This window comes from Saccopteryx leptura, chromosome 3 (assembly GCF_036850995.1).
Source record: "Saccopteryx leptura isolate mSacLep1 chromosome 3, mSacLep1_pri_phased_curated, whole genome shotgun sequence".
Taxonomy (NCBI): domain Eukaryota; kingdom Metazoa; phylum Chordata; class Mammalia; order Chiroptera; family Emballonuridae; genus Saccopteryx; species Saccopteryx leptura.
This window is the reverse complement of record NC_089505.1, coordinates 125543162-125571081: the sequence shown is the minus strand read 5'-3', so window position 1 is coordinate 125571081 and position 27920 is coordinate 125543162. Positions and strand designations below refer to the sequence as shown.

Here is a 27920-nt window from a genome sequence, read left to right as displayed (position 1 = left end):
TATAAGTCACATGGCAATAGGCAGGGATGTTAATACTCTTATAAAAGAAGAATAAATGGTTGAGAATTATATAATATCACCTATCAGACTGTAGGGTGGTATACTATGGTTATACTTTTGTAATAACCTTTTTCTTTAAAAATTTTTTTTATTTAGTGAGAGGATGGCAGGCAGAGACAGACTCCCGCATGCGCCCCAACCAGGATCCACCCGGCAAGCCCACTAAGGGGCAATGCTCTGCCCATCTGGGGCCCTTGCTCTGTTGCAACCAGAGCCATTTTTTAGCACCTGAGGTAGAGGCCATGGAACCATTTTCAGTGCCTGGGGCCAACTCGCTTTTAATTGAGCCATGGCTGCAGGAGGGGAAGAGGGGAAGAGGAGGAGGAGGAGGAGAGGAAAGAGAGAGAGAGAGAGAGAGAGAAAGAGAGAGAGAAGTGAGGGGGGTGGAGAAGCAGATGGGCGCTTCTCCTCTGTGCCCTGACTGGGAATCAAACCAGGGACATCCACATGGTGGGCTGATGTTCTATCACTGAGCCAACCAGCCAAGACCAGTAATAACTTTTCTTAGTAAAGTTTATTATACTTAACATGACTTTTTCTTGATAAAATTAGCAGCCCCCTTTTACTTATGGTAACTGGTAAGAGTTTATGATAAGCTAAGGAATAAATAATTACTTTAATATTCTAAAAGAGGTCAGATTTTGATTTTGACAACTTTAGTTTAAAAGTTTTCCTTTAGAAATTTATTTAGTTGCTAAAAATTCATGTGCAGTTTTACATATTGATATCAAATTTTTGGAGTTTTGTATTTTGTCCCAAATTGAAAATACCTTTATTGTTTTATTTTACATATAACAATAGGGCACACATATTATAAAAAATGTTTCCAGAGAATGTAGAGTAGTATAAAGAATGTAAAAATAACTATAATCCCATTGTTTTAGAGATAATCATTGTTACCCTTTTAGCTATACCTTTCAATTTTTTTCTCTATGCATTCATTATATGTGTTGTGTATGTACGATCTTCTAAAATTTAAAGTGATTATATTTCAGTAAAAATACTAATTTTACTGAGACACCAAAAACACTCTGGTGATCTTGCTTGATGAATTGGTGATTTGGATGGCTTTTTCCATTCTCTCTTAGCTACCTATATCATGTTAGTATAGTAATCAGCACAAGGTGTACTTTAGAATACTTAGCAAGCCCATGCCTTCTCAAATGTGTTTATGTAGTAACCCAATGAGTTTGTAATGTGATGATTAATAAGATATAGTTTGGAGCTCAGGATTTCTTAATATGTATGAATTTTATTTCTGGGCAATAAAAATTCAACTGAATTGTCTTTAAAAATTAGCTCTTCATTATTGAGGGGACATATTTTATTTTCTCTAGCAAAGTATTTATACCTCTGTTTGTAAGCATAATAATTTTTCATTCAAGCTAGGCCGTTTTTGAGAATGAAAGGGACATTGTAAATATTTTCAATTTTGTAAGTTTTTAAAAATACTTATTTTTTGGCCATCAAAATGGTTTTATTACATTGATAGATCACTAAAACAGTTCTATTCCAAGTCTGTTTCCAAAAATAATTTTTTCTAAAACATTTGTTCTCTATTACAACAAAATAAAGTCTTTGCATTGATTATCAGAATATTTTTAAAAACATAAGCAGAATAATTATTCTTGGTAATCAGATTTTTTTTCTTCTTTTCCAAATGAGAGGAGGGGAGATAGAGACTCCCACATGCACCCTGACAGGGATCCACCCAGCAACCCCTGTATGGGACTGATGCTTTGCCAATCTGGGGTCATGCTGCAACCGAGCTATTTTTAGTGCCTGAGGTAGAGGCTCCACAGAGCCATCCTCAGCGTCCAGCACTGATGCTCTTGTATTATATTAATTGACAAGAATATTCTCCATTTAGCAAAAATGTTCCTAAACTAACCAGGTACATCATAATGTATACAGAAAGTCTGTCACAATTATAAATATTACATGGCTGCAGGAGGGGAAGAGAAAGAGAGAGAGAGATAAGGGGGAGGGGAGGAATAGAGAAACAGAGGGTCTCTTCTCCTGTGTGCCCTGACCTCCTAGGACATCCACACTAGGCCAGTGTTCTACCACTGAACCAACTGGCCAGGGCAGTAATCAGATTTTTAGATCAGTTCCTTAGCCATATCTGTCTTTAATATTTTTCTGAACAATGTAATTATTTTCCAATATAGGTTTAATTGGTTTTAATTTTTTCATAAAACTGCCTGTAATATTTTTCAGACTTACATTTTATGATTTGTGGTTGTTAACCCTTCCAGTTGACTCTTCTCTGTAACCAGTAATATTTTTAATTGTGATAGACTTTCTGTATACATTATGATGTACCTGGTTAGTTCAGGAACATTTTTGCTAAATGGAGAATATTCTTGTCTACGGCCATATCACCTGAACGCTCCCGATCTCATCCAATCTTGGAAGCTAATAGAGTCTGGCCTGGTTAGTACTTGGATGGGAGAATATTATTAATTCTAATTATTTTCATATTGGAAACTATAAATTTATCAGCCCCAATATTTTCACAGGTGGTATCTTTTGCCTTTACTTAAGGTAGACAATTATTTTTATGACATATCTTGTCATATAAGTTGTCCCTATTTATGAGTATTTTACATGTTCCGTTAAATTTAGATGCTGCAAAATTTTAGGCTTTCTGTAGTTTCATTTAATTCTAGACAGAGTATACATTTTTTCAGTTAAAAATAGGAATACTTTTGGTGGAACTCCTACAATTTATTACAAAGTATAATTATAGAATTTTAAAATTAAATTTTCTGTACTGTTTGATCTGTCATCATTAAATTTGGTCAGTTCTTTCCTTGCTTTTGAGGGATGTGTTTCATGTCTTGGCAAGTGTTGTTTATAATAATTGGTATTTGTTAAAAGCTTCAAAACTAATTTTTTTTGCACTTTATTCATTGAACCTTAATATTTGATTAAAGATTTTCAACTGATTTTGAAAAAAATACAACCGATTTTTACAGGACTTTTCAAGATGATTTAATATTGTAACACTTAGGTTGGATTTATAATACAGTTTTTCAGCAATTCCAGTTTTGAAAATCTGATAGTTTGGTTGCAAGTAGAGCACACATATTGTCATGCAAGATGTTTTTTTTGTATGTGATAGTATTTTTCTCTTTAAAGATTTTAACTGTGAGTATATGAAACACATTTTTAAATTTTGACAGTTGTTGCTAACTCATTAACAGTCATGTCAGTATAGCTTCATTTTTTTTAGAGAGAGAAAGAGAGAGACAGGAAGTGGGGGGAGGAGAGAGATGGGAAGCATCAACTTATAGTTGGTTCACTTTAGTTTTTTGTTTTTTTTTAATTAATTCTCATACGTGCCTTAACTGGGGACTCAAGCTGAGCCAGTGATCCCTTGTTCAAGTCAGTGACCTTTGGACCCAAGCCAGTGACTTTGGAATAATGTTGATCTCGCACTCAAGCCAGTGATCTCATGCTCAAGCTGTCAAATCTGTGCTCTAGCAGGTGACTTCGGGGTTTTGAACCGGGGGTGGGGGTCTTCAGTGTCTGAGGCTGACACTCAATCCACTGTGCCACCACCAGTTAGACCAGGGGTCCCCAAACTATGGCCTGTGGGCTGCATGCGGCCCCCTGAGGCCATTTATCCGGCCCCCACCACACTTACGGAAGGGGCACCTCTTTCATTGGTGGTCAGTTAGAGGAGCATAGTTCCCATTGAAATACTGGTCAGTTTGTTGATTTAAATTTACTTGTTCTTTATTTTAAATATTGTATTTGTTCTCGTTTTGTTTTTGTTTTTTTACTTTAAAATAAGATATGTGCAGTGTGCATAGGGATTTGTTCATAGTTTTTTTTATAGTCCGGCCCTCCAACGGTCTGAGGGACAGTGAACTGGCCCCCTGTGTAAAAAGTTTGGGGACCTCTGAGTTAGACAGTAGAGCTCCATTTTAAATAAAAATAGCTTCAGTAGTTTTATGCAAATTGTCTCTTTATCCATTTTCTTTTTTTTTATTATTATTTATTCATTTTTAGAAAGGAGAGAGAGAGGGGGAGAGAGAGAGAGAGAGGAGAGAGAGAAGAGGGGGAGGAGCAGGAAGCATCAACTCCCATATGTGCCTTGACCAGGAAAGCCCAGGGTTTCAAACCTGCGACCTCAGCATTTCCAGGTCGACACTTTATCCACTGCACCACCACAGGTCAGGTCCCATTTTCTATAGAAATAGGATCTAGTACTTAATTTTGTATTAAATATACAATTTTTTCATTTTAGCTCATTGCTAATGAAAGGGCTTATTGGATAATAAAAGTGATTGCCAAACAACAAAGTAAATAAACAATTGTAGCTGTATACTCTACAATAAATGACAAAACCGCAATACAAAACCACCTCAAGAATTATCACGCTTGACTCCTTGCACCTAACCTGGAATTCCCCACTGACTTTCCCAGCTGTTGGTCTGGTACTTATCGCAAGCCACTGCACATGTCTCTTGTACTGACTGGCACACAAAATAGTATGAGGTCAAATACAGTACTTTAGCCACTATCTTGAAAGGCTATAAGGAGTTAGCTGTCTATGGTTGTTTGCATATGAGGATACTTCTGAGTGAGACTCTGGCGTGCAGTCCTTGAAAGGAAGGTGTTAGTTATGTTGAATATGTAAAGGATCAGGAAAAGAAAGATGGATTTATCACCAGTTCTCATTCAGATTTCCTCACTTGTTCAAGTGGTTAAAGCCCTTACACAAGGTATTAGCTGATACCTCTGCCAGAAGCTAGATAGATGTATATACAGTTAGAGGTGTACTGAATCCATCTTAGTTTATTTTAATGTAGTGATTAATAATAGTAGTTAATTCAAGAAAATGAAAAATCTGAGGCAAATGGTAAATTGGTTGGCATGCTGAGACAGCAGATTGTAAATCGAGACTGTCCTGAGGAAACCGGGGCCTGTGGGAAGCAGCATGGTATTGCGAAAGAGCATGGGGCTAGGAGTGGGACAGGTCTGCATTTAAGTTCATCTCTGCCATGTAAGAGCTTGGGCAAGTCACCTCTCTGAGACTAGCTATAATAGGGTTCTCCAGGGAAACAGAACCAACAGGGAACACATGCACACGCCCACGCGCGGGTGCCCGCTCAAGGAATTGCCTCAGGTGGTAAGTCCTAAATCTACTTCTCTCTTAAGTCCTTCAACTGGATTGGATGATGCCCACCTATATATCATGGAGAGTAATTTGCTTTACTCCGAGTCTACTGATTTAAATAATCACATCTAAAAAAACCCCTTTACAGTAATGTCTAAACTGGTGTTTGACCAAACACCTGGGTACCATAGCCTAGTCAAATTGACACATAATATTAATTAGGTTTCTTTGTTTGCAAACTGGGATAATATGTCGCTCACAAGGATTCACTGTGGAAATCTTTTTTTTTTTTCTTTTTTCTTTTTTTTCTCTTTTTTGTATTTTTCTGAAGCTGGAAACGGGGAGAGACAGTCAGACAGACTCCCGCATGCGCCTGACCTTGATCCACCCGGCACGCCCACCAGGGGCAACGCTCTGCCCACCAGGGGGTGATGCTCTGCCCCTCCGGGGCGTCGCTCTGCCGTGACCAGAGCCACTCTAGCGCCTGGGGCAGAGGCCAAGGAGCCATCCCCAGCGCCCGGGCCATCTTTGCTCCAATGAAGCCTTGGCTGCAGGAGGGGAAGAGAGAGACAGAGAGGAAGGAGGGGGGGGGGCGGGGGTGAAGAAGCAAATGGGCGCTTCTCCTATGTGCCCTGGCCGGGAATCGAACCCGGGTCCCCCGCACACCAGGCTGACGCTCTACCACTGAGCCAACCGGCCAGGGCCCAGTGTGGAAATCTTTATAAGGCATTTATACGGTGTTCTCAAAGTAGGCACTCAATGAATGTTGGTTTCTTAATCCAGTTTTGTACCCAGTAAGACTATAGGTCCAACCTTGATGCTTGAAGATTTTTTCCCTATTTATTTTTGTATTTCTAACTAAGCATCTCCTTCCCCTCATCTATTTAATAAGTCTTTCAAATCTATCTTATAAACTTTCTTCAATGCCCCTGACCAGGAGGTGGCATAGTGCTTAAAGCGTTGGCCTGGGATGCTGAGGACCCAGGTTCGAAACCCTGAGGTTGCCTGCTTGAGCATGGGCTCACCGGCTTGAGTGCGGGGTCACTGGCTTGAACATGGGATCATAGACATAACGCCCCATGGTCACTGGCTTGAGCCCAAAGGTCACTGGCTTGAAGCCCAAGGTCGCTGACTTCAGCCTAAGGTCTTTGGCTTGAGCAAGGGGTCACTGGCTTGGCTGGAGACCCCCATGTCAAGGCATATATGAGAAAGCAATCAATGAACAACTAAGGTGCTGCAACTATGAATTGATGCTGATTTAAAAATTTTTTTTTTTTTACAGAGACAGAGAGTCAGAGAGAGAGATAGACAGGGACAGACAGACAGGAACGGAGAGAGATGAGAAGCATCAATCATCAGCTTTTCATTGCGACACCTTAGTTGTTCATTGATTGCTTTCTCATATGTGCCTTGACCGTGGGGCTACAGCAGACCGAGTAACCCTTGCTCGAGCCAGCGACCTTGGGTTCAAGCTGGTGAGCTCTGCTCAAACCAGATGAGCCTGCACTCAAGCTGGCAACCTCGGGGTCTCGAACCTGGGTCCTCTGCATCCCAGTCTGACGCTCTATCCACTGCGCCACCGCCTGGTCAGGCAAATTGATGCTTCTTATCTCTCTCCCGTCCTGTCTGTATGTCTGTGTGTCTCTTGCTCACTTGTTAAAAAAAAGAAAAAAAACAAAAACTTTTCTTCATGCATGTGCTTCTTTTCTGCTTTTGCCAGTATTCAGGTCTTTTACTGGGCCATTAAATTTATTTCCTGCCCTGGCTGGACAGCTCGATTGGTTAGAGCAGGGGTAGTCAACCTTTTTATACCTACTGCCCACTTTTGTATCTCTGTTAGTAGTAAAATTTTCTAACCACCCTCTGGTTCCACAGTAATTGGTGATTTATAAAGTAGGGAAGTAACTTTACTTTATAAAATTTATAAAGCAGAGTTACAGCAAGTTTAAAGCATATAATAATAACTTATCAAGTACTTTATGTTGGATTTTCGCTGTTTGGCAGAATAAATCTTTATGAAACAACTTACTATAGTTAAATCTATCTTTTTATTTATACTTTGGTTGCTCCGCTACCGCCCACCATAAAAGCTGGAATGCCCACTAGTGGGCAGTAGGGACCAGGTTGACTACCATTGGGTTAGAGCATCATCCTGAAGTGCAGAGGTTGCTGATTTGATCCCCAGTCAGGGCACATATAGGAACAGCTCGGTGTTCCTGTCTCTCTCTCTCTCTCTCCGTCTCTTTTTCTCCCTCTCTCCTTCTCTCTCTCTCTCTCCCTCTCCCTCTCTCACTAAAATTAATAAATAAAATTAAAAATATATATTTCCTAAGTAGCACTCTACATTCCATTCTATTTTTCCTCTTTACATAGAAATGGTCACCTAGAACTAATACTGAGTTAGTAACTCTTGAATTTGTGCCCTTTTTCTGTTCTTATTTTCTTTTACCATGCTGATAAAGTCCTTCATAAATTGTCTTATACAAAACTTCATAATCTTATCTTCACTTTGTATTACCATTCAGAACTCCTTGTGATTCCTTTGAACATAACTGAGCTTTCTGTTGCATGCATGCCTTTGTGCATGCTGTTATCTATATGTGTATAGAATTACCCTCTCTCCACTCCTACTCCAAATTCCTACACGAATAACACTTCCATGAACCCTTCCTGGTTCCATAAGACTCTTAGACATTCATGTACAGGTGGTCCTGAGCCTTCAAACATTGATACTTCCAAACTGCCTTACAGAAGGGATAAGTCTGTTCATTAGCTGACCAAGGAACCCTTTGAACTGTGATATGAATTGAATGCACTTCCTGCATACAAGCATTTCTGATCTGATGATAGTATCATCTCTTTGTACATCATTTGTATATTCATTTCATTATTTTACTGAAGTGGTTTTTGAGTTGTATTCATAGGTACTTTGGGCACTTGGGTGGAAGGTGACTACTTAGGGCTTTGGGCCTTTCAATTGTCTTTAACCAAAGCACTTTACCCCTAATTTGTCACATGTTGGGTTTTGGGTCAAATTTTGCATGAGGCAGAGTTCTTATGTTGAGAGTAATTTTAAAATTCTTGTTTTATTTCTTGTCCCTGATTCTTAGTAAGCTATGTGGCTGCCTTTATTTATCTCCCCTCCCAAAAGAAATAAAAAGAACTAAAGTTTTTGAAATCAAAGGTATTTCAATCCTGTTTGTCTTTATTTTTCAACTATTGAATGAATGCAATATAGTAATAGAAGTTATTGAATAGCATTTAATTTCTAATTCTTTATTTATTTTAGTTATCAAGTGGGAATCCTGTATATGAAAAATACTATAGACAGGTAAGATTTTTGTTTGTCTTCCTAGATTGAACATAAAATGTATTTTCAACCCTTGATTTTGTGCATGCAGATTACCAGTCAGCTGGATAAATTTGACATGTCTTGTTTCCAGTTTTCTGTGCTTTAATTTCTTGCTTTGAGTACTTAATACTTTTGACAAGCTCTCAGAAAATGAAAGAGATAATTAAGCCCAAGCATTTTATTGTCTCAAATATTTATGTGGCTTAAAAATCCCTGTATCATTAGGTATATTCATCCAGATATATATATCCAAATTAGTTTATAAACCAAATGGAAATGATGTTTAGTTGTTTTAAGACTTATTAAAGTTTAATATTTATAAAATTAAAACCAATACTCATACAAATTTAAACTGAACGTGTGTCAAGGATTTTATTCAACTCATTAAATACTGGGAGAACCAGTAAGATGTAAAAATGAGAATATGAATTATAGAGATTTATATTCTCCAGACAAAATTCATTTCATTGGTGTGGATCGGAATTATTTGCATTGCTACCAGTTTTCTAAAATTTAACCACAATCCCTACGGAGTGTAAAAAAGATTATTTGATAGAAAGTCAATCAAAGTGCATACCATAGATCAGAGATAATCTCCTGAGGATGTAGATAAGCTCATTGCCCATTTCCAAATATTGGATAGTTTTTCCTAATAATCTTTTCACCTGGGATCATGATCACAGAACAGACTGGTTTTATTATATTTGACCTGACTATCTGCATAGTTGCAGCAAGTATTAATGAACATTTTAGGCTTTAGATTTGTAAATCTAGAGCCATACATTCATTATCTGATGTGTAAGGCCAGAGAATTAATTTCTGCCTAAAATTTTAAAAGAATTTTTGATTGTACTTTATAAAGCCTTTTTATATGTCCCTCTATTTTGAGGCTAGGATCCTAACCTTAGAAATTCTACCCCCCCTCCATATTTCACCTGTAGTACATATAAATTTGAGTGAATTTATCTCATCTTGAGATTTCCCATATCTGCTAAGGTTCTTAGTCTGCTAAGTGATCTTGCTTCACTGTCTGAGAGACTGGAACCTTATAAATCAGGTTGCAGGCCAGTTTCTTGGGTGGGCTTTATAGACATTGGCTCCACGTAAAGTCAGTTCTTGTTCCTTAAATAGTGGCTTGTACTATCTGCATAAAAGAAAATCATTCTCAAATATGACCTTGATTTTCTCAATTATATCCTAATAAAAAGGAGACCAAATTTTTATATAACCTATGTAATAATTACTATATTGCTTTAAAAAGTAAGGACATTTAATTAAAGAATTTGTTTTTGAATTCTAAAGAGTCATTGAGAATTAGATGTCTTTGAAAACTATTTCATTCACTTTATAAACACAGAGCATACTAAACTGAGGATTAGAGATAGTATAAGAAGAAAAATAAAGGGCTTTTCCACACATCCATTACAAAATAGAATAGTAAAAATAATACCAATAGTATTCTATGTAAATAACCATATTTACCTCAACAGTTCATTCAGTCCTCTATAATTTTTGTTCTCCTGCATCTTGGGTCAGGAGTCTGCTTATATAAAATATATCTGACTCTGGACTACATAGAGGCCTGAAAATTCTGACTTAGTCCACCAATACCATCTGAGAGTTAAGTGATGTAAACTCAGAAGTCTTTACCCAGAAATCTGTATTTTGAAGTGTTAACAATTCAGAGTACAGGGTATAGTCCTTAATGAGGCTCTGAGACTTTTTTGAAGACATTGTAGCTGGTAGTTTATAGCAGAGCCTTTAGGCAAGTATCAGAGTACAGTAGAAAGTACCTATAGATGACAATGACTGAATGTTTTAAATTTATTTTAGTAACCGAAAGAATGGGAGATAGTAAAATTCTTAATGGGAGACGTAAATATTTCATAAGAGTTTGATTAATATTTCCCCTAAGTACCTTTTTGCTGGGTAGGTTTTTCCCCTCTACCATGGTCAGGGAGTGGAAGAAGAAGAGGAGCTCTGGAAAAGTCTGGAGGCAGGTTTCCCAACTCTTTTTGTACTTCCTTGTTACCCTAGATTTGGATCAGGCAATTCTTTCTTTTTGCTGAGTGGCTGATTTATTCTACATTCTAGCACTTGAAAGAAAGGGTTTCTCTTTTGCTTTTTTGCTGGAATTGGCCTATTGAAAATACTTCGTATATATTTACAACAGTCTTTTAAGGAGACTAGAAAAATAACCAGCTCACAAATAGTATCATGCTATCTTTCCTATCACTTTTTAAAATTTACTTTTCATTTTTACAAATATATCTTTAGAAAATCTTTACAAAAGTGAGAGTCATTGTTTTTAAACTGTTTTTCTGTTCTTGGTGACCTCATTCTGTCTTAAAGGAAAGTCCCCTTCAGTTAAAATGTATTACCCTTCATGTGTTTAGGAGCTTAACAGTTTTTTAAATGTTTCTTTAAGTTTATTATGGAATCACTGCTGGTTTTAGAGGTGCTTTGATTTTTAATCCCGTGTTGCAGTTTCTAACAGTATAAAAGCAGAAGTGAATGATTTTTAAAGTGTTGAAAAAACAGGTGACATGCAGTGATTTCCATCTGTCAAAAGACCTCTCCAGGAAATGGTTCCCTTTTCCTCCTATTGCCATTTGAGCTTATTGATTGTGAAAAGGCACCTATAGAAAATTTGGAGTCAGTAGATAATCTTATGACTCCACTAATTTGCTCTACTTTCTCTGAGCTTCATTTCTCTCATTTGTATACTGGATACCATAAAAAACACTGTAAATTACTATATACATTTAGATAGTACTCTGCTTACTTGGCTGTCCATATATTCCTTGGCCTTGGTTTAGTGAAAGGGTACCCATTCCATTTTTGAAAAAGCCAGTTCCCAAATTATAGGATGGAAAGCAAATAATTTTGTCTTTGTGTTTGTTGTCAGCTTATTGTTTGTGTTTTTTTCAGGTTGATACGGGCAACACTGGAAGGGTATTGGCTTCTGATGCAGCTGCTTTCCTGAAAAAATCAGGGCTTCCAGACTTGATACTTGGAAAGGTAGTATTTGTTCATTATAACTAGATTATAATGAATATGTAGTAGAATAGATAAATTAGATGCAAATTCAGAAAGATAACATCAAGAAACTTAGAAGTTAGAACTGAGTCATAGAGGCAGTTACAGTAATGTAATGGAGGGAATTTGAAAAGCAAGGTGATTCTCAGATGTTTTTAGAAAACAAATTATATTTTAGAAGGATGAAATGAGGAAGTAATAGCACATTTGGGTATTGTGGGGAGAAGCAGTGCAGACTGGGAACCTTGCCACCCACTCAAGAGAGTTGGCTTTATCCCTACTTCCTCTGTTATAACTGTCTCTGTTTTTTTTTTTTCTAACTGTGTTTTATATGTGGTGAATAGAGAGTGGGGGATGAGAGGCTTAAGAAAAAGCACAAAAAGGTGGAAAGTTCCTCTGCTGGTGTGACCTCCTGGCAAGTCATTATATGTGATATGTAGTTAAAACCCTAAAAAATTATAATTAATTTAATTATTCACAAATAAACATTAACTATTTCAACTTGCCCTAAAAAAGAATATCATCTTAATAAGGGTCTAAAATCAAGGTAGTATATTTTCGTAAAAAGAGCATTAGACTTGGAGTTAGAACCTGGGTTAATGAAAAAGGCATTGGACTAGAAGTTAGAACCTGGGTTCTAGTTCTTTCCCTGACACTGTAAATGTTCTTGAGTGAGTCACTTCACTCGGTGGCCTTGATGTCTTTGTCTAGTGTTGCACTAACTAATCTTTAAAGTTTCTTTCCACTTTTAAGTCTCTGTTTCTTAAACCAGATTACTAAAGAGCATGAGGTTGTAAATTGCAGGGACTTCACTTGTCTTTAAAATGATTGTTGTTTAAAATATAGATTGATACCTTTTCTTTTCTAAATTTCAGATTTGGGATTTAGCTGACACAGATGGCAAAGGTGTCTTGAACAAACAAGTAAGATTCAGAGATTCATGTGAAAGTATTTTTGAGTGATTCAGAATAAAAATAGCTGGCAATTTTTTGTATTTTTAAACTAAGAGTTGCTTTTTACCAACATTAGGGTTTTGCAAGGGCAAGTGCCATAACAATGAAAATATTTCTAAGTACTAAGCATTAAAGTAACTAGTCTCCACAGGTTTGTGTTAGTTTGGTGACATTTTTCTCCTGGAGTGTCTTAGTCTGTTAGGGCTGCTATACCAAAACACCATACATTGGATGGCTTATAAACAGAAATTTATTACTATAGTTTTAGAAGCTGGAATTCTGAGATCAGTGTGCCAACATGGTCAGGTCACGGCTCTTTTCCTGATTGAAGACTTGTATCCACACATGCCAGAAGGTGCTCGCTCTGGATCCTCTTATTTTTATAAAGATTTTATTTATTCATTTATGAGGGGAGGGGGAAGAGCAGGAAGCTTTAACTCCCATATGTGCCTTGACCAGGCAAGCCCAGGGTTTTGAACCAGTGACCTCAGCATTCCAGGTCCACGCTTTAACCACTGCATCACCACAGGTCAGGCTGGATCCTCTTTTATAACGTACTAATCCCACCAGTGAGGCTTCCCTCTGATGGCAAGCACCTTCCAAAGTCCCCATCTCCTATTCATCATCTTTAAGGGTTAGGATTTGAACATAAGAATTTTGGAGGACATATCAAATAATAGCATGGTGTTTTTTTCCCCAGTCAATTAGAGATAGTTTGCTCTTCGTATCTTATTAATTAAATTTCTTACATGTACCGGGTTTATAAATAAATACAGATTTTATTAGCTAAGTATTAAGATAGTATTGTCTTAAATATTTGAAAGGACATTCTTGGCTAATCAAACCTGAGTGTTCTATTCCAGGTCTTACCTCTGACATATAAACCAAAAAATGTAAACTCTAGACCAGAAATACGTGGAATCGGTTATGGGTATTGAACACCATCAGTGTGCCTTGACATTCTGCTTGTTGGGAATGAGTTTCAGAGTTCTGCAGGATTGGCTTCAAAGCTTGCTACATGCTGACACATTGGTTGAGTACTGCTACTCAAATCAGTTAATAAATGAGTCTACCAATTAATAAATTCTTCTCTGATGTTCCTGGACTTTGGATGTTGAGTTTAAGTTGTCTTTGTTACATCTAGGTGGCTGGATTTATGGATCTACAGTTAAAATTTGATGTTTGCATTGGAGGAATAGATTTTTGAATTAACATATGAAAGAAAGAAAGGAAAGAAACCTACGTGTAATGAGTTTCTATGTGCCAAAAATGATAGTAGTGCTTTCATAATACATTACAAAGTAGCTGTTAGTCCTCCCTTATATTTTACTTGCCCCTGGCCTCACACTTGAAGTAGCAGAATTAGAATTTATTTCAGGACTATTTCATTCAGAGCCCATTTATACTTTGGGAGTGGACCAGTTTACCTAAGAATAATTAAATCTCATGTAGACAAGAGAAAGAAGGTTAAATGTTGGAATACCTAGAATACCAGCATTTAAAGGTTGGAGGATTTAAAGGTTGACTTCAACAGCAGAGACTTGAAAGTTCAGAGGAACACTGGGAGAGCTTAATGAAGCTATGTTGGGGGGGGAAGACAGCTTCAGGGAAGAGCATGCTTTCCAGGTTGCTGAAAGAACAGTAGCAGGAAGCTTTTCTTTAAAAAAGAGCATTTGGTAGTGAGGATGTTATTTGTGACATAGTAGTTTCTCTATCTAGTGGTGGGAGTTGAAGTCAGATTACATAGACGCTTGTGGAATGAATAAAAAGAAAGGGAGATCTTGAAATAACATTTTTTTTTTTTTTCTGAAGCTGGAAACAGGGAGAGACAGTCAGACAGACTCCCGCATGCACCTGACCGGGATCCACCCGGCACGCCCACCATGGGGCGACGCTCTGCCCACCAGGGGGGGCGATGCTCTGCCCATCCTGGGCGTCGCCATATTGCGACCAGAGCCACTCTAGTGCCTGAGGCAGAGGCCACAGAGCCATCCCCAGCGCCCGGGCCATCTTTGCTCCAATGGAGCCTTGGCTGCAGGAGGGGAAGAGAGAGACAGAGAGGAAAGCGCGGCGGAGGGGTGGAGAAGCAAATGGGCGCTTCTCCTGTGTGCCCTGGCCGGGAATTGAACCCAGGTCCTCCGCACACTAGGCCGACGCTCTACCGCTGAGCCAACCGGCCAGGGCCAATAACATTTTTTCAAGAAATGTATGAGTGAAGGCAAGGCATCGTAGACAGCAGACAACCTGCAAGTTTCTAAGAATAGGTTAGGAGGTGGTTGAGAAGGGTGTAGGTGAGAACAGGTGTGAGGAAAGTAGTGAAGGATTGATTTTAGCAGTAACTGTACTAGAGAATATTGACAAGTTGTAAGTTACAGAACTGGAGTGAACTCTTTTGCTTTGTCTATTTCCAGACCTGGCTTTAACTGAAAACAGTTGAAAACCAGTTGCTTCAGTATCTTTGCATTTGTTTATTAAATTTTGGACCAAGACTTCATATGCCAAAAATCCAAGGACCTTTAGGGGAGATTGACAAGTGTTTTGAAGTCCAGCAGTTCTAGAATTGTTTTTAGGTGCAAAGTTATTCTGTCACTCTTCTGGCACAGCAATGAGTGAGTCACAGTACCTGATCCAGTTTCAAAATTTATAATCTTAAATCCAGAGGTGACTTTTTATAACATTTATGTATAATTTTCTTCTAGGCTTTTTTTTTCATAACATTTTTCCATACTTAAATGATAAAAAAATATATTTCTTTTATTATGATTTTACTGATTTTGAGAGAGAGAGAAGAGGGGAGAGAGAAAAACATCGATTTATTTTTCCACTTATGTATTCATTGGTTGACTGATAAAAGATTTCTTAACACCATTAAATATTCTTTGAAGCATGATTATTAATTTTGTTTAATTTCCACTGTCTGTATGTATCACCATTTAAAGATTTTCATATTTATATTAACAATTTTTTTTTGCTATTTATAATGTTGGGAACATCTTTGTACATAGATCTTTTCTCAATTTTAAAGCAAGTGTTATTCAAGCAAATGTCTGTTTGTTGCTACATAAAAGCCTTGAAGTAACTGAATTGTTTTGTATTTTCAGATTATAAGGATGTCTGTGGATGGATGGATGGATGGATGGATGGGTAGAGAATGATCTTACAGTCTTACTTTTCTTCCTCAGGAATTCTTTGTTGCTTTGCGTCTTGTGGCGTGTGCCCAGAATGGATTGGAGGTTTCACTGAGTAGCTTGAACCTGGCTGTTCCTCCACCAAGATTTGTAAGAAATGCTTCTAAACTTAAATTGTATTTATTTATTTTTTTAGTAAGAGTAGAGGAGGCAGAGACAGACTCCTGCATGTGCCCAGACTGGGATCCACCTGACAAGCCCACTAGGGGGTGATGCTCTGCCCATCTAGGGGGCTCTTGTTCCATTGCAACCATTTTTAGCACCTGCGGCGGAGGCCACAGAGCCATCCTCAGAACCAGGGCCAACTCAATCTAATTGAGCCATGACTACAGGAGGGGAGGAGAAGAGAGAGAGAGAAAGAGAGAGACAGAGAAGAGAGGAGAGGAGAGAGGGATGGAGAAAGAGATACAGAGAAAGAGAAGAGCAGAGAAGAGAAGAGAGAGGGATGGAGAAGCAGCTGGGCATCTCTCTTGTGTGGCCCTGACTAGGAATGGAACCGGGACATCCACACACCAGGCCGACATTCTATGACTGAGCCAAATGGCCAGGGCTAAATTATATTTTTTAAATTACTGTATTAAGAAAATTTCCCCCAAATTCTGTCACCCAGCTCTTTTTCTTTCATAATGGCTACTACTATTATTAGTTTCTTGTGTGTCCTTCCAGAGTTATGCATGTATATAAAGGAATAATACCTATTTTTTCATTTTCTATTAATTGCAGCATATTATACATATGATTGTATACCTTATTTTTATAACTTAATATGTTTTGGAGATTTTTACATGTGATTACATAAAAACTTTCCTGTTCTTTTTTATAGCTGCATTCTATTTCCTTGCTTTTATTCACAATTTTTTAAACTTCCTATTGATAGGCATTTAGCTTGTTTCTAATCTTTTATTTTTTAAAAATGCTGCAATAAATAATAACTTTGAATATATCTCATTTTGCATGTGTAGAGATGTATTTATATATGTAAAGTCTCAGCAATGGAATTTCTTTTTCAAAAGTGTGATTTTGTAATTTTCACATACAAAAGCAACGTGTCTTTTTTTTTTTTTTTTTTTTTTTCATTTTAGAGAGGAGAGGGAGAGACAGAGGGAAAGAGAGAGAGGAGAGACAGAGAGAGAGAAGGGGGGAGGAGTTGGAAGCATCAACTCCCATATGTGCCTTGACCAGGCAAGCCCAGGGTTTTGAACCGGCGACCTCAGCACTTCCAGGTCAATGCTTTATCCACTGCACCACCACAGGTCAGGCCAGCAACGTGTCTTCTTTAGTGATTATACTAGTTCACGTTCCCACCGGCAATTGGTTGAGTGCATTTTTGCTAGCATACTGTTATCAAATCTTTGGATCCTTGTCATTTTGATAGGTGACAAATGGACTGTACCTATAGCTTTGATTTGTCTTTTCAGTTTTATGGAATAAGGTTGAATAGTTTTTCTCATGCTTATCATCCATTTACATTGCCTTTATGTGAAATATCTGTTTAGAGCCCTTACTTATGTTTCATGGGTTTTAGTCTTTCTCATTGAATTCTAGAGGGTCCTTTATATATTAGGAGAACAGCTCTTTGTCTATATGAGTTGCTAATATTTTTTTCCCAGTTTGTTATTTCTCTTTTGACTTTGTTTATAGTGACATTTTTCTATAAACAAGGTCATTGATTTTTATGTAAATGAATTATTAGGATTAAAGTTTTTTTGTGATTTCTTTTTTCACATTTATGTTAGTTCCTGATGTAAGGTATGAGTATGGATTCAAATGTATGTTTTTTAAAGATGGCTACTGTAGAGATCTGATGTGGTTTATTGATAATTATCTTTGCCTTACTGATTTGAAATGCCATCTCAATCATTTGCTAAATTCCCATATGTATTTTTTTTTCTGGGTGTTTCTGTTCACTGATTTCTCTGTTTATCTATATGCCGATCTATCTATATGCCGATCTCATATTGTTTTAATGATCATATTTGATCATTTATTTTTATGTCTGATAGGGCTAAGCCTCTCTTTTTTTCAGAAGTTTCATGGCGCTTCCTGCTTGTTTTTAAATTTAGTATTCTAAAAGTATTTGGTCTGAATATTATGAATTTAACTATAGTTTTGAGAATTTCTTCACTTTTAAGTTTAGGCTTGGAGCCACAGAGCCAGAGGGATAATTTAAGGATTTATTAACTATACTGTTATAAAATTTCTTACAATGTATTTATCTGTTTTTACAGGCAGATAAACCTAATTACTTGGGCATGCTGTTGATAGGTACATGTACTAGTAATTTATAAATCTTAAGTTCAGTTCTTGTCCCAGTTGGTTTTTCTTAAAGAGCGTTGGAAGGGAGTCATCAGTTAACAGGGCAGTAAATATTTTTGTTATATTCGGATATCTTTATCTTGATCTCAGTTGTTAATAGGTTTCTTCTATTCAGTTTATTTTGTGTGCTACAATCATTTATTCATGCAGCAAACTCAGCTAACTCAGTTTTTGTTTCATTTGTATTAATACTTAGATGATCTAATAGAATGAATGTAAAATAGAGTGTCGTGTGTTCATTGAGATCCAACATTTTGTATGCATGTATTTTAATCTAAAGACCTCTTCTTTATTGTTTATTGATTTCAGCCCTTCTTGTGCTATATTTTCCTTTTTAGCATGATACCAGTAGTCCCTTGCTAATCAGTGGAACCTCTGCAGCTGAGCTCCCATGGTCCGTGAAAGTAAGTAAACTTTTTTTGTTGTATATACTTTTTTTTTTGTATTTTTCCAAAGTTAGAAGCGGGGAGGCAGTCAGACAGACTCTTGCATGTGCCCGACCGGGATCCACCCAGCATGCCCACCAGGGGGCAATGCTCTACCCATCGGGGGCGTTGCTTCTTTGCGACCAGAGTTATTCTAGCGCCAGATGCAGAGGCCGTGGAGCATCCTCAGCGCCTGGGCCAACTTTGCTCCAATGGAGCCTTGCTTGCAGGAGAGAAAAAGAGAGACAGAGAGGAAGGAGAGGGGGAGGGGTGGAGAAGCAGATGGGCGCTTCTCCTGTGTGCCCTAACGGGAAATTGAACCCTGGACTTCCACACACTGGGCGCATGCTATACTGCTGAGCCAGTCGGCCTGGGCCGTTAGTAAACTTTTAAGCCTTCTCTGCTTGCCCCTGCTTTTCTTCCACATTATCTTCTCTCTCTACTTTCAAAATATATTGCAATCCACATTAGACTTTCATTTTTTACTGTTTGGGAAATATTGATTCTAGAAATTTTTGGTGGGATCTATAGCACTGTCAATCATTTTGTGAAAATTAATATTGGCTTAATCTCATTTCTGTTATAGAGTAAACTAAAAATAGTGATGTTGTAATCCTGTGTTAACTAAAATATTTGATGAATATTTTACCTACTGATTATGTCTTGCTTGTAAATTCTAGTTAAATAGGTACTGCTCTTTTTATAGCTATGAAACAATTATGAAATCTTTTTCTGAAATGGGTATATTGCTTTATAGATATTTGGAGATATTACACTGGTTATAGCTATCTTATCAGATTTTAAAAAGTGTAATTTTAAAATACTTTTAGAATATAGCGGATCAAATTACCTTCACTAAATGAATACCATTTTGTCAGAAAGCTATTTCAGTTTGTTTGTCTTTGTATGCTTGTGTGCTCTTAACTAATTTTAAAAAGTGTAAGGGTTTGGATTTGACTGGGCAAATCATAAACAGTAATTTTTTTTTTTTTTTTGGTATTTTTCTGAAGTTGGAAACAGGGAGGCAGTCAGACAGACTACTGCATGTGCCCGACCGGGATCCACCTGGCATGCCACCAGGGGGTGATGCTCTGCCCATCTGGGGCTTTGCTCTGTTGCGACTAGAGCCATTCTAGCGCCTGAGGCAGAGGCCATGGAGCCATCCTCAGCACCTGGGCCATCTTTGCTCCATTGGAGCCTTGTCTGTGGGAGGGGAAGAGAGAGACAGAGAGGAAGGAGAGGGGGAGGGGTGAAGAAGCAGATGGGCGCTTCTCCTGTGTGCCCTGTCTGGGAGTTGAACCCGGACTCCTGCACGCCAGGCCGACGCTCTACCACTGAGCCAACCGGCCACGGCAGCTGTGTGTTTTTATAAGAGTAACTCCGTGCTGTGGATCTGTTTAAGTGAGAGGGTTGGACTAATTGCTCTTCTCAAAGCTCTTCTATCATTGAAATCTTTTGATTCTAACCTAATAGAAAAGTAAAGATAGTGTTTCAGCTACAACAGGAATGGAAGGGAAACTGAACTCTTGGGTGGAGGAACTGAAATTATTTATGGCAATATATTTTGATAAAAGTGAAAAATGTTTTTTACATGATGAGTTTGAAAAAATGTCTGTTCTTTGAGGGCTTGATTTTTATAACTACATTAAATCCTTTTCACCATTGTTTTAACTTTCTTTTTTATCTTATAGTCTGAAGATAAGGCCAAATACGATGCAATTTTTGATAGTTTAAGCCCAGTAAATGGATTTCTGTCTGGTGAAAAAGTGAAACCAGTGTTGCTCAACTCTAAGTTACCTGTGGATATTCTTGGAAGAGTAAGTTATAATTAAATTCTAAATGTAATTTTTACATATTTTAATTTTGTGTCTACCAGGAGCACTTTGTTAAAAAATGTGTAGCTCTTATTTTGAAGTTGTGTTATAGAATTTTTGTGTTCTGACTTAGTATATAAAATCTTTGCCAATTTATTTCTTTATTTGGTTATTCTCTCTAAAATATGAGTGTTTGAAATTAGCTGTATCTATAAGACCTGTAAGTGAGTTCATTCTTCTTTGTGTTATATACTCGGACGTCTCAATTCCTTGACTTGTTTTCCAGAGAACCTTAATAATTTACTTCTACCACTTATTCCATGGCTGTGTCATGGAGACTTGTCATAAGGAATAGTTTCATCTCTGAAATCATAAATTCTCTCTAAAATAGGATTTTCTGTTTTTGTAGATATCTTTCCTAGATACTTGCAAAACTGCTTCTTTGACTTCATCAAGATCTTTACATATCAGACTCCTTTACCTTCCACATTTTTTTTTTTTAATGTGTGTGTGTGAGAGAGAGAGAGAGAGAGAGACAGATAGGGATAGATAGGAAGGGAGAGAGATGAGAAGCATCAGCTCATAGTGGCATCACTTTAGTTGTTCATTGATTGCTTTCTCACATGTGCCTTGACTGGGGGCTCCAGCTGAACCACTGACCCCTTACTCAAGCCAGTGACCTTGGGCTCAAGCCAGCGACCATAGGATCATGTCTGTGATCCCATGCTCAAGCCAGTGACCCTGCACTCAAGCTAGTGAGCCCATGCTCAAGCTGAATGAGCCCACACTCAAGCTGACAACCTCGGGGTTTTGAACCTGGGTCCTCAGTGTCTCAGGCTGATGCTCTATCCACTGCACCACTGCCTGGTCAGGCCCCCATCTTTTGAATATGTTTTTTCCTAATGCAACTTGGATTGTCAGTATCCTTAGTTTCCTTTATCATGTTTTCTAACTTGGTTGCATGGTGAAAATACAGCTTTGCATGAAGCTAAGTATCTACCTTCTCTGTGGTTGCATATGGACTACTGAGAAAGTCTATAAAGATTGATAACATCATAATTTCATGATCACTAACTTCAGCTGGGCTTTCCTACTGCCAGCCACTCTTGTACTGTTTCCCTAGTGATTTTTCTCTACCACTCTTTATGTTTCATACCTTACCTACCCTCATTAAATCTCTGGTCCTTTTTGTAATTTCTTACTTTTATCAGACTCTGCAGGGTCAAATCCTGGCTGTACCACTTCTTAGCTGTGTGACCTTGGGCAAATCATAAGAAAAGCATGTGTCAGTTTTTTAATCTTTAAGAGTATGATTCACAGTTTACAGGGTGGTAAGGATTAAATGTGATATTGTATGTAAAGTACTTAGCAGTGTTTGGTACATAGTCTTGGAGCACTGATTGCCAGGCCGATGATGAAGATAACTGCTCCACCCCTCCACCCACAGAGCTACTACTGGATCATTGTTGCATAGGTTAGGTGCTCCATAAATACTGCTTAAAATCTTATTTACTGATTTCAGTGAGAGAGAAAGGGATAAAGAGCAAGAAAAACACCTATCTTTTGTTCCACTTATTTATGCATTTATTGGTTGATGCTTGTATGTGGCCTGACTGGAGTCAAACCCGTAACCTTGGTGTGTATCGAGATGATACTCTAAGCAACTGAGCTACCTGGCCGGGGTTCAATAAATATTAATTTAAAAGTTGTTTTCTAGTATTTTTTCTCAATAATCATTTCTCCACTGTGTGGTTCAGTGTGAGATTTCTAAACTATAAATGTAATCCTGTTATTATTATTATTTTTTTTATGTAAAGCTAACCCTCTTAGTTGTTTCCGATTGCATTCAGGTTAAAGTTCAAACTCCTTTCAAGGTGTTTAATGACCAGGCTCTTGCTTATTGCCACTCCTCTCTCTCATTGGCTCACTTTCTCTTTCTGCCCCAAGTGAGACTTTGTTGATTGTTTAAATGTGTTCTTCTCAAGGATTCAACATATAAGAGTTCTATAGTGGGTCTAAAACTATGGAATTTATTCTAGATTTAGACCAAATTGACCAGGGCCTTTTAGATTTTATTTTTTCTTTGTGTATTTCTTTTAGTTTCATTAGACATTCTGTAATGTAGGGAAAACAATAATGGACTTAGTTGGAAGTCTTCACATTGAAATTTTATTTATTTATTTTTTAATGAGAGAGAGACACAGACATGTAGACAGACAGGAAGGGAGAGATTGATGAGAAACATCAGCTCATAGTTCTGGCACCTTAGTTGTTCATTGGTTGCTTTCTTATATGTGCCTTGACAGGGGAGGCTCCAACTGAGCCAGTGACCCCTTGCTCAATCCAGCAACTGTAGGGTCTTGTCTATGATCTCATGCTCAAATCAGTGACCCTGGGCTCAAGCTGGATGAGCCCGTGCTCAAGCTGGCGACCTCGGGGTTTCGAACCTGGGTCCGCAGTATCCCAGGCTGACACTCTACCCACTGCACCTCTGCCAAGAGAAAACTGATTTACTTAATAATAATTGCATAATCCTAGATAAGTCATATAGCTTCATGTCTAAAACAGGGTTGATAAAGTAACACATGGAACTGTTGCATAAATTAACTGAGATGATGTTTATGAAAAAGCTTTGTAGTTATTTAAGTACTGTATACATAATTTTTTTATGACTTGAGAGGAAGAAAATATTTTTTAAAAATTTGTAAAGGAATTTCTATTTAAAAATACTCAAGTGAATTCTTTTTACAATAATGTTAATATAGCATAGCATTGTAATAAAATTTCATCATAATTGAAATTTCTCAGAAAAAATAAATTTAGGTAGAACTTTTACTCCTACTTATGTATATGGTGTTTACATGTAGCACATGAAATGAAAGAACATTATCTTTCTCAATTCTTTTCTCTTTAAGGTTTGGGAGTTGAGTGATATTGACCATGATGGAATGCTTGACAGAGATGAGTTTGCAGTTGTAAGTAGCCTAATACTCTTAAAATTTTAAATATCTTAATACTTTTCTCCAGCGCCCATCTGCTTCTCTACCCCTCCCCCTCTCCTTCCTCTCTGTCTCTCTCTTTCCTTCCCACAGCCAAGGCTCCATTGGAACAGAATTGGCCTGGGCACTGAGGATGGCTCTATGGCCTCTGCCTCAGGCACTAGAGTGGCTCTGGTTGCAGCAGAGCAACGCCCCAGATGGGCAGAGCATCGCCCCCTGGTGGGCATGCTGGGTGGATCCCAGTCGGGCGCATGCGGGAGTCTGTCTGACTGCCTCCCTGTTTCCAACTTCAGAAAAATACCAAAAAAACCCCCAAAACAACAACAACAACAACAACAAAAAGAAAAATGCCCCTTTTAGTTCATCCTTATAGGAAAATTTATTTCCCAAAGGTTGTAGGTATGAATATTTTTACCTAGAATTTGTAGGTAATCAATAAATATTTTTAAACAAATGGATAATAGAAAATGTATGTGTTTACTATCTTCATTTTATTTGACTTTAAGGTACTTGCAGATATACATAATGCACTTTGGATAATGCACTGTAAAGATACTGAGTAGCAGTATCTTTTATATCTCAACTTGGCAAGGCAGCTCTGTTACCTGCTTCTGCTGTGGAATTTTACTTCATCTATACTCCCACAATTTTCACATTAATGTCATTGAAGGGAAACATGAATAACACTTTGTTTTGCTTCATTTATGTATGCTTAGAAACTTTGACATCTTATCTGAAGACATATTATTCTTAGTAATTGGATAGTTTCATTAAAGTTGTAATCATCTCTTCCTTGAAGGTTACATAAAATTCTGATTCTGCTGTGTACTCATGAATGATAAATCTCTAATACTCCCCCCTTTAATGTTTATTTCATTGATTTTAAAGAGACAGGAAGAGAGAGACAGAGACACAGGGACAGGAAGATTGAGCTGTTCCTGTGTGTGCCCTGACCGGGGAGCAAACCTGCAACCTCTGCATTTTGGGGTGATGCTCTAACCATCCGGGCTGTCCAGCCAGGGAATCTAATCTCCCTTTTAATCGCTTATTTGAAAATTACTCTGTTTAAATTTTTTTTCTTTAATTTTTTTAAGAGAGAGAAGAGCATCAACATTTTCAGCATCAATTTGTAGTTGCTTTCACTTTAGTTGTGCATTGAGCTTCTTATAAGTGCCTTGACCGGTCCGTGCCCGTGTCCCCTTGCTCAAGCCAGAGACCTCTTGGTTCAGGCTGGTGAGCTTTGAGATACGTGAACAAAAATATTCCTAAAGATGATAACGCGTTGGTGGTATAGTGGTGAGCATAGCTGCCTTCCAAGATGATAACTGAGTCCCTTTATTATTTTATCTTTAATATTTAAAGCATTTTAAAGGACCTTTTTCCCCCCTGAATGCAGGTTTAGCTGGATTCTATAGATATTGGGACAAAATATTCTTCTTTTCACTATTTTTCAGATAAATTTTTGTTTTCTTTGATTATCTGTTTAGTAATGTATTCTACTTTCAAAGTATTTAAGCTTGTTTGTTTGGTCTTTGTTCCCTTTGTATATACTTTTATCTGATTAGATGATGACTTGAGAATGCGGGGCTTTTTTTATGTGTGACATAGTCAGACAAAAGGACAGACAGACAGGAAGGGAGAGAGATGAGAAGCATCAGTTCTTTGTTGAGGCGCACCTTAGTTGTTCATTGATTGTTTTCTCATATGTGCCTTGACCGGGGGGCTACAGCAGACCGAATGACTCCTTGCTGGAGCCAGCGACCTTGGGCTCAAGCTGGTGAGCCTTGTTCGAACCAGATGAACCTGCGCTCAAGCTGGTGACCTCGGGTCTTGAACCTGGGTCTTCTGCGTCCCAGTCCGATGCTCTATCCACTGCACCACTGCCTGGTCAGGCGAGAATGTGGTTTTTAAATTAAGTCTCTACTTAGCCTGACCAGGCGGTGGTGCAGTGGGTTAGAGCATCGGACTGGGATGCAAAGGACCCAGGTTTGAAATCCCGAGGTCACTGCTTGAGTGTGAGTTTATCTGACTTGAGTATAGGCTCACCAGCTTGAGCACGGGGTCGCTGGCTTGAGCATGGGATCAGAGACATGACCCCATGGTCTCTGGTTTGAGCCTGTAGGTTGCTGGCTTGAAGCCCAAGGTCACTAGCTGGAGCAAGGGGTCACTTGCTCTGCTGTAGCCACCCCCCCCACCCCCATCAAGGCATGTATGAGAAAGCAATCAATGAACAACTAAGTTGCCACAACAAAGAATTGATGCTTCTCATCTCTCTCCCTTCCTGTCAGTTCCTTTCACGTTCTCTCTCTCTCTCTCTCTCTCTCTCTCTCTCTCTCTCACACACACACACACACAAGTCTGTACTTAAATCTGTTCCCATGGCTCAGTGAGTTGGAGCATTGTCTTGATATACCAAGGTTGCAGGTTTGATCACTGGTCAGGGCACATATAAGAATCAAGCAGTTAATGCATAAATAAGTAGAACAACAAATCGCTGTTTCTATCTCCTTCTCTAAAATCAACAAAAAAATCTTTGGTAAGGTTTTCTTTGTTGCTGTATGACCTATTTTTATGTATTTTCTTTGGATATGCCAACAGAGTATTTTAGACTACTGTAACTCCCACTATATCGATTTTATTATGTTTCAGTTTCTCTTTGTCCATTTCTTTGCTGTCTTGGCATAAGCTTAGGTTTATTTTTAATATTTTTACGTTGAAATTATCAAAAAGATATTCTAAATGCTTCTTATTTAAGTGTCTATCTCAAGCTGTATAAATGCATTTGCTAATACTACATTTGAGTTTAAAAACTAGTTGCCAGCCAGATATTTTGTGTGTGTGTGAGTACGCTGCACCATTTGATTTAGTTGCTGTATTTGTTTCGATGCTGTACTTTTTTGATGGCAGACTTTGATTAGGATAAAGGTACAGTGTTATAAGAAAACAAAGTCACAACCCAGCAGTATAGTGTTTACTTCTTCTGTTTTATTTGGTAGAAAAATTGACTTAAGTTTTATCAAGCAAACTATTTTCAAGGCAACATGAAATTAATACAGTATTTTTTTTTTTTTTAATTTCAAAAAATGTGTTGTCTATTGGCAGCAGATGGCTGACATTGCTGTTTTTGCTTCTGGTGTTCACTCTTCCAGGAAATGACTCCCATCTGCAGCAAGAGGAATGCTGACCTTTAATATGCATGTTAGTTACTTCTTTCAGCTCAGTGTCAATCTGATAATATCACATATATTGTGGATTTGGTTGAAAATATGTGCTAGCCAGTTTGTTTTCTTTCTGGAGTTTCATTCTTTTCGAGGTAGACAGTTTGTACGTTTCTAAAACTGAAGTTGAATTCTAGTTGACTAGTGAATGGGGAGAGGAGAATTGTTGATTTGGATCAAATGGTTAAATGTGGTCTCTAGATAAAAAGTATCAGCATCGCTTCAGAACTTCCTGGAAATGCAAATTCTCCAGCTCAACTGCAGACTTACTGATTCTAGTATTTTAAAAGTGGGGCCCAGAAATCTGTGCTTTAACAACTTGTCTGGGTAGTTCTGATATCTGCTACAATTTGGGTACCAGTGGGTTCAAGGTTAGTTTTATTGCTTGTAGAAGAGAGCACAGTATTGTAAAATTACATGGGTACTCCCATTAAAGCTGATCAAATCTGGAAAAAAGCTTTGTAGTTAGATCTTGGTTTGAACCTTACTCTATCACTTTTTTTTTTTTTTTACAGGGACAGAGAGAGTCAGATAGAGGGATAGATAGGGACAGACAGGAATGGAGAGAGATGAGAAGCATCAATCATCAGTTTTTCATTGCGACACCATAGTTGTTCATTGATTGCTTTCTCATATGTGCCTTGACCACGGGCCTTCAGCAGACTGAGTAACCCCTGCTCGAGCCAGTGACCTTGGGTCCATGCTAGTGAGCTTTTCTTTTTTGTTCAAGCCAGATGAGCCCGCGCTCAAGCTGGCAACCCCGGAGTCTCGAACCTGGGTCCTTCCGCATCCCAGTCCGACTCTCTATCCACTGCGCCACTGCCTGGTCAGGCACTCTTATCACTTTTTAAAATATGTTGGACAAGTTACTTAGCATCTCTTAGCCTCAGTTTCTTTATTTTTAAAAGGATATTAGTAGGCCTGACCTGTGGTGGCGCAGTGGGATAAAGCGTCGACCTGGAACACTGAGGTCGCCGGTTCCAAACCCTGGGCTTGCCTGGTCAAGGCACATATGGGAGTTGATGCTTCCTGCTCCTCCCCCTTCTCTCTCTCTCTGTCTCTCTCTCTCTCTCTCACTCCTCTCTCTCTAAAAAAATCGATAAATAATAAAAAAAAATATTTAAAAGGATATTAGTAATCACAGAAATCATGGATCATATTAGATGCTCAGTAAGTATTGATTTGAAAGCCACACAAAACTCAGAAGCAAACTACTTTGGGGGGGAATTGTCATTTTTAATGGAAGAAAAAAATTAGGAAGAAATACTAAAGCATTCTTCCAGTTGCTAATGGAATCTTTCTGAAGGTTCCAAGTTGCTTTGAGTAATTTCATATGCTTGAAGATTGTTAACGGAAAATTTTCATGTTTTGAAGGTGACTTGAATTCAGGGTGGAAGGGATAACCTGGTACAGTCTATATGTAGG

At 38.1% G+C, this 27920-nt stretch overlaps 1 protein-coding gene across 2 annotated transcripts in view; it reads left to right on the top strand.

Moving 5' to 3' along the window:
* EPS15 (epidermal growth factor receptor pathway substrate 15) overlaps positions 1-27920 on the top strand; it is a 138647-nt gene that overhangs the window by 19493 nt on the left and 91234 nt on the right. For both annotated transcript variants that reach the window (XM_066376253.1, XM_066376252.1), the window contains exons 2-8: positions 8481-8522; positions 11475-11564; positions 12458-12505; positions 15718-15813; positions 18378-18443; positions 20156-20281; positions 23194-23253. In XM_066376253.1, the coding sequence (XP_066232350.1) occupies positions 8481-8522; positions 11475-11564; positions 12458-12505; positions 15718-15813; positions 18378-18443; positions 20156-20281; positions 23194-23253 (528 nt within the window). The remainder of the gene's footprint in view (positions 1-8480; positions 8523-11474; positions 11565-12457; positions 12506-15717; positions 15814-18377; positions 18444-20155; positions 20282-23193; positions 23254-27920) is intronic.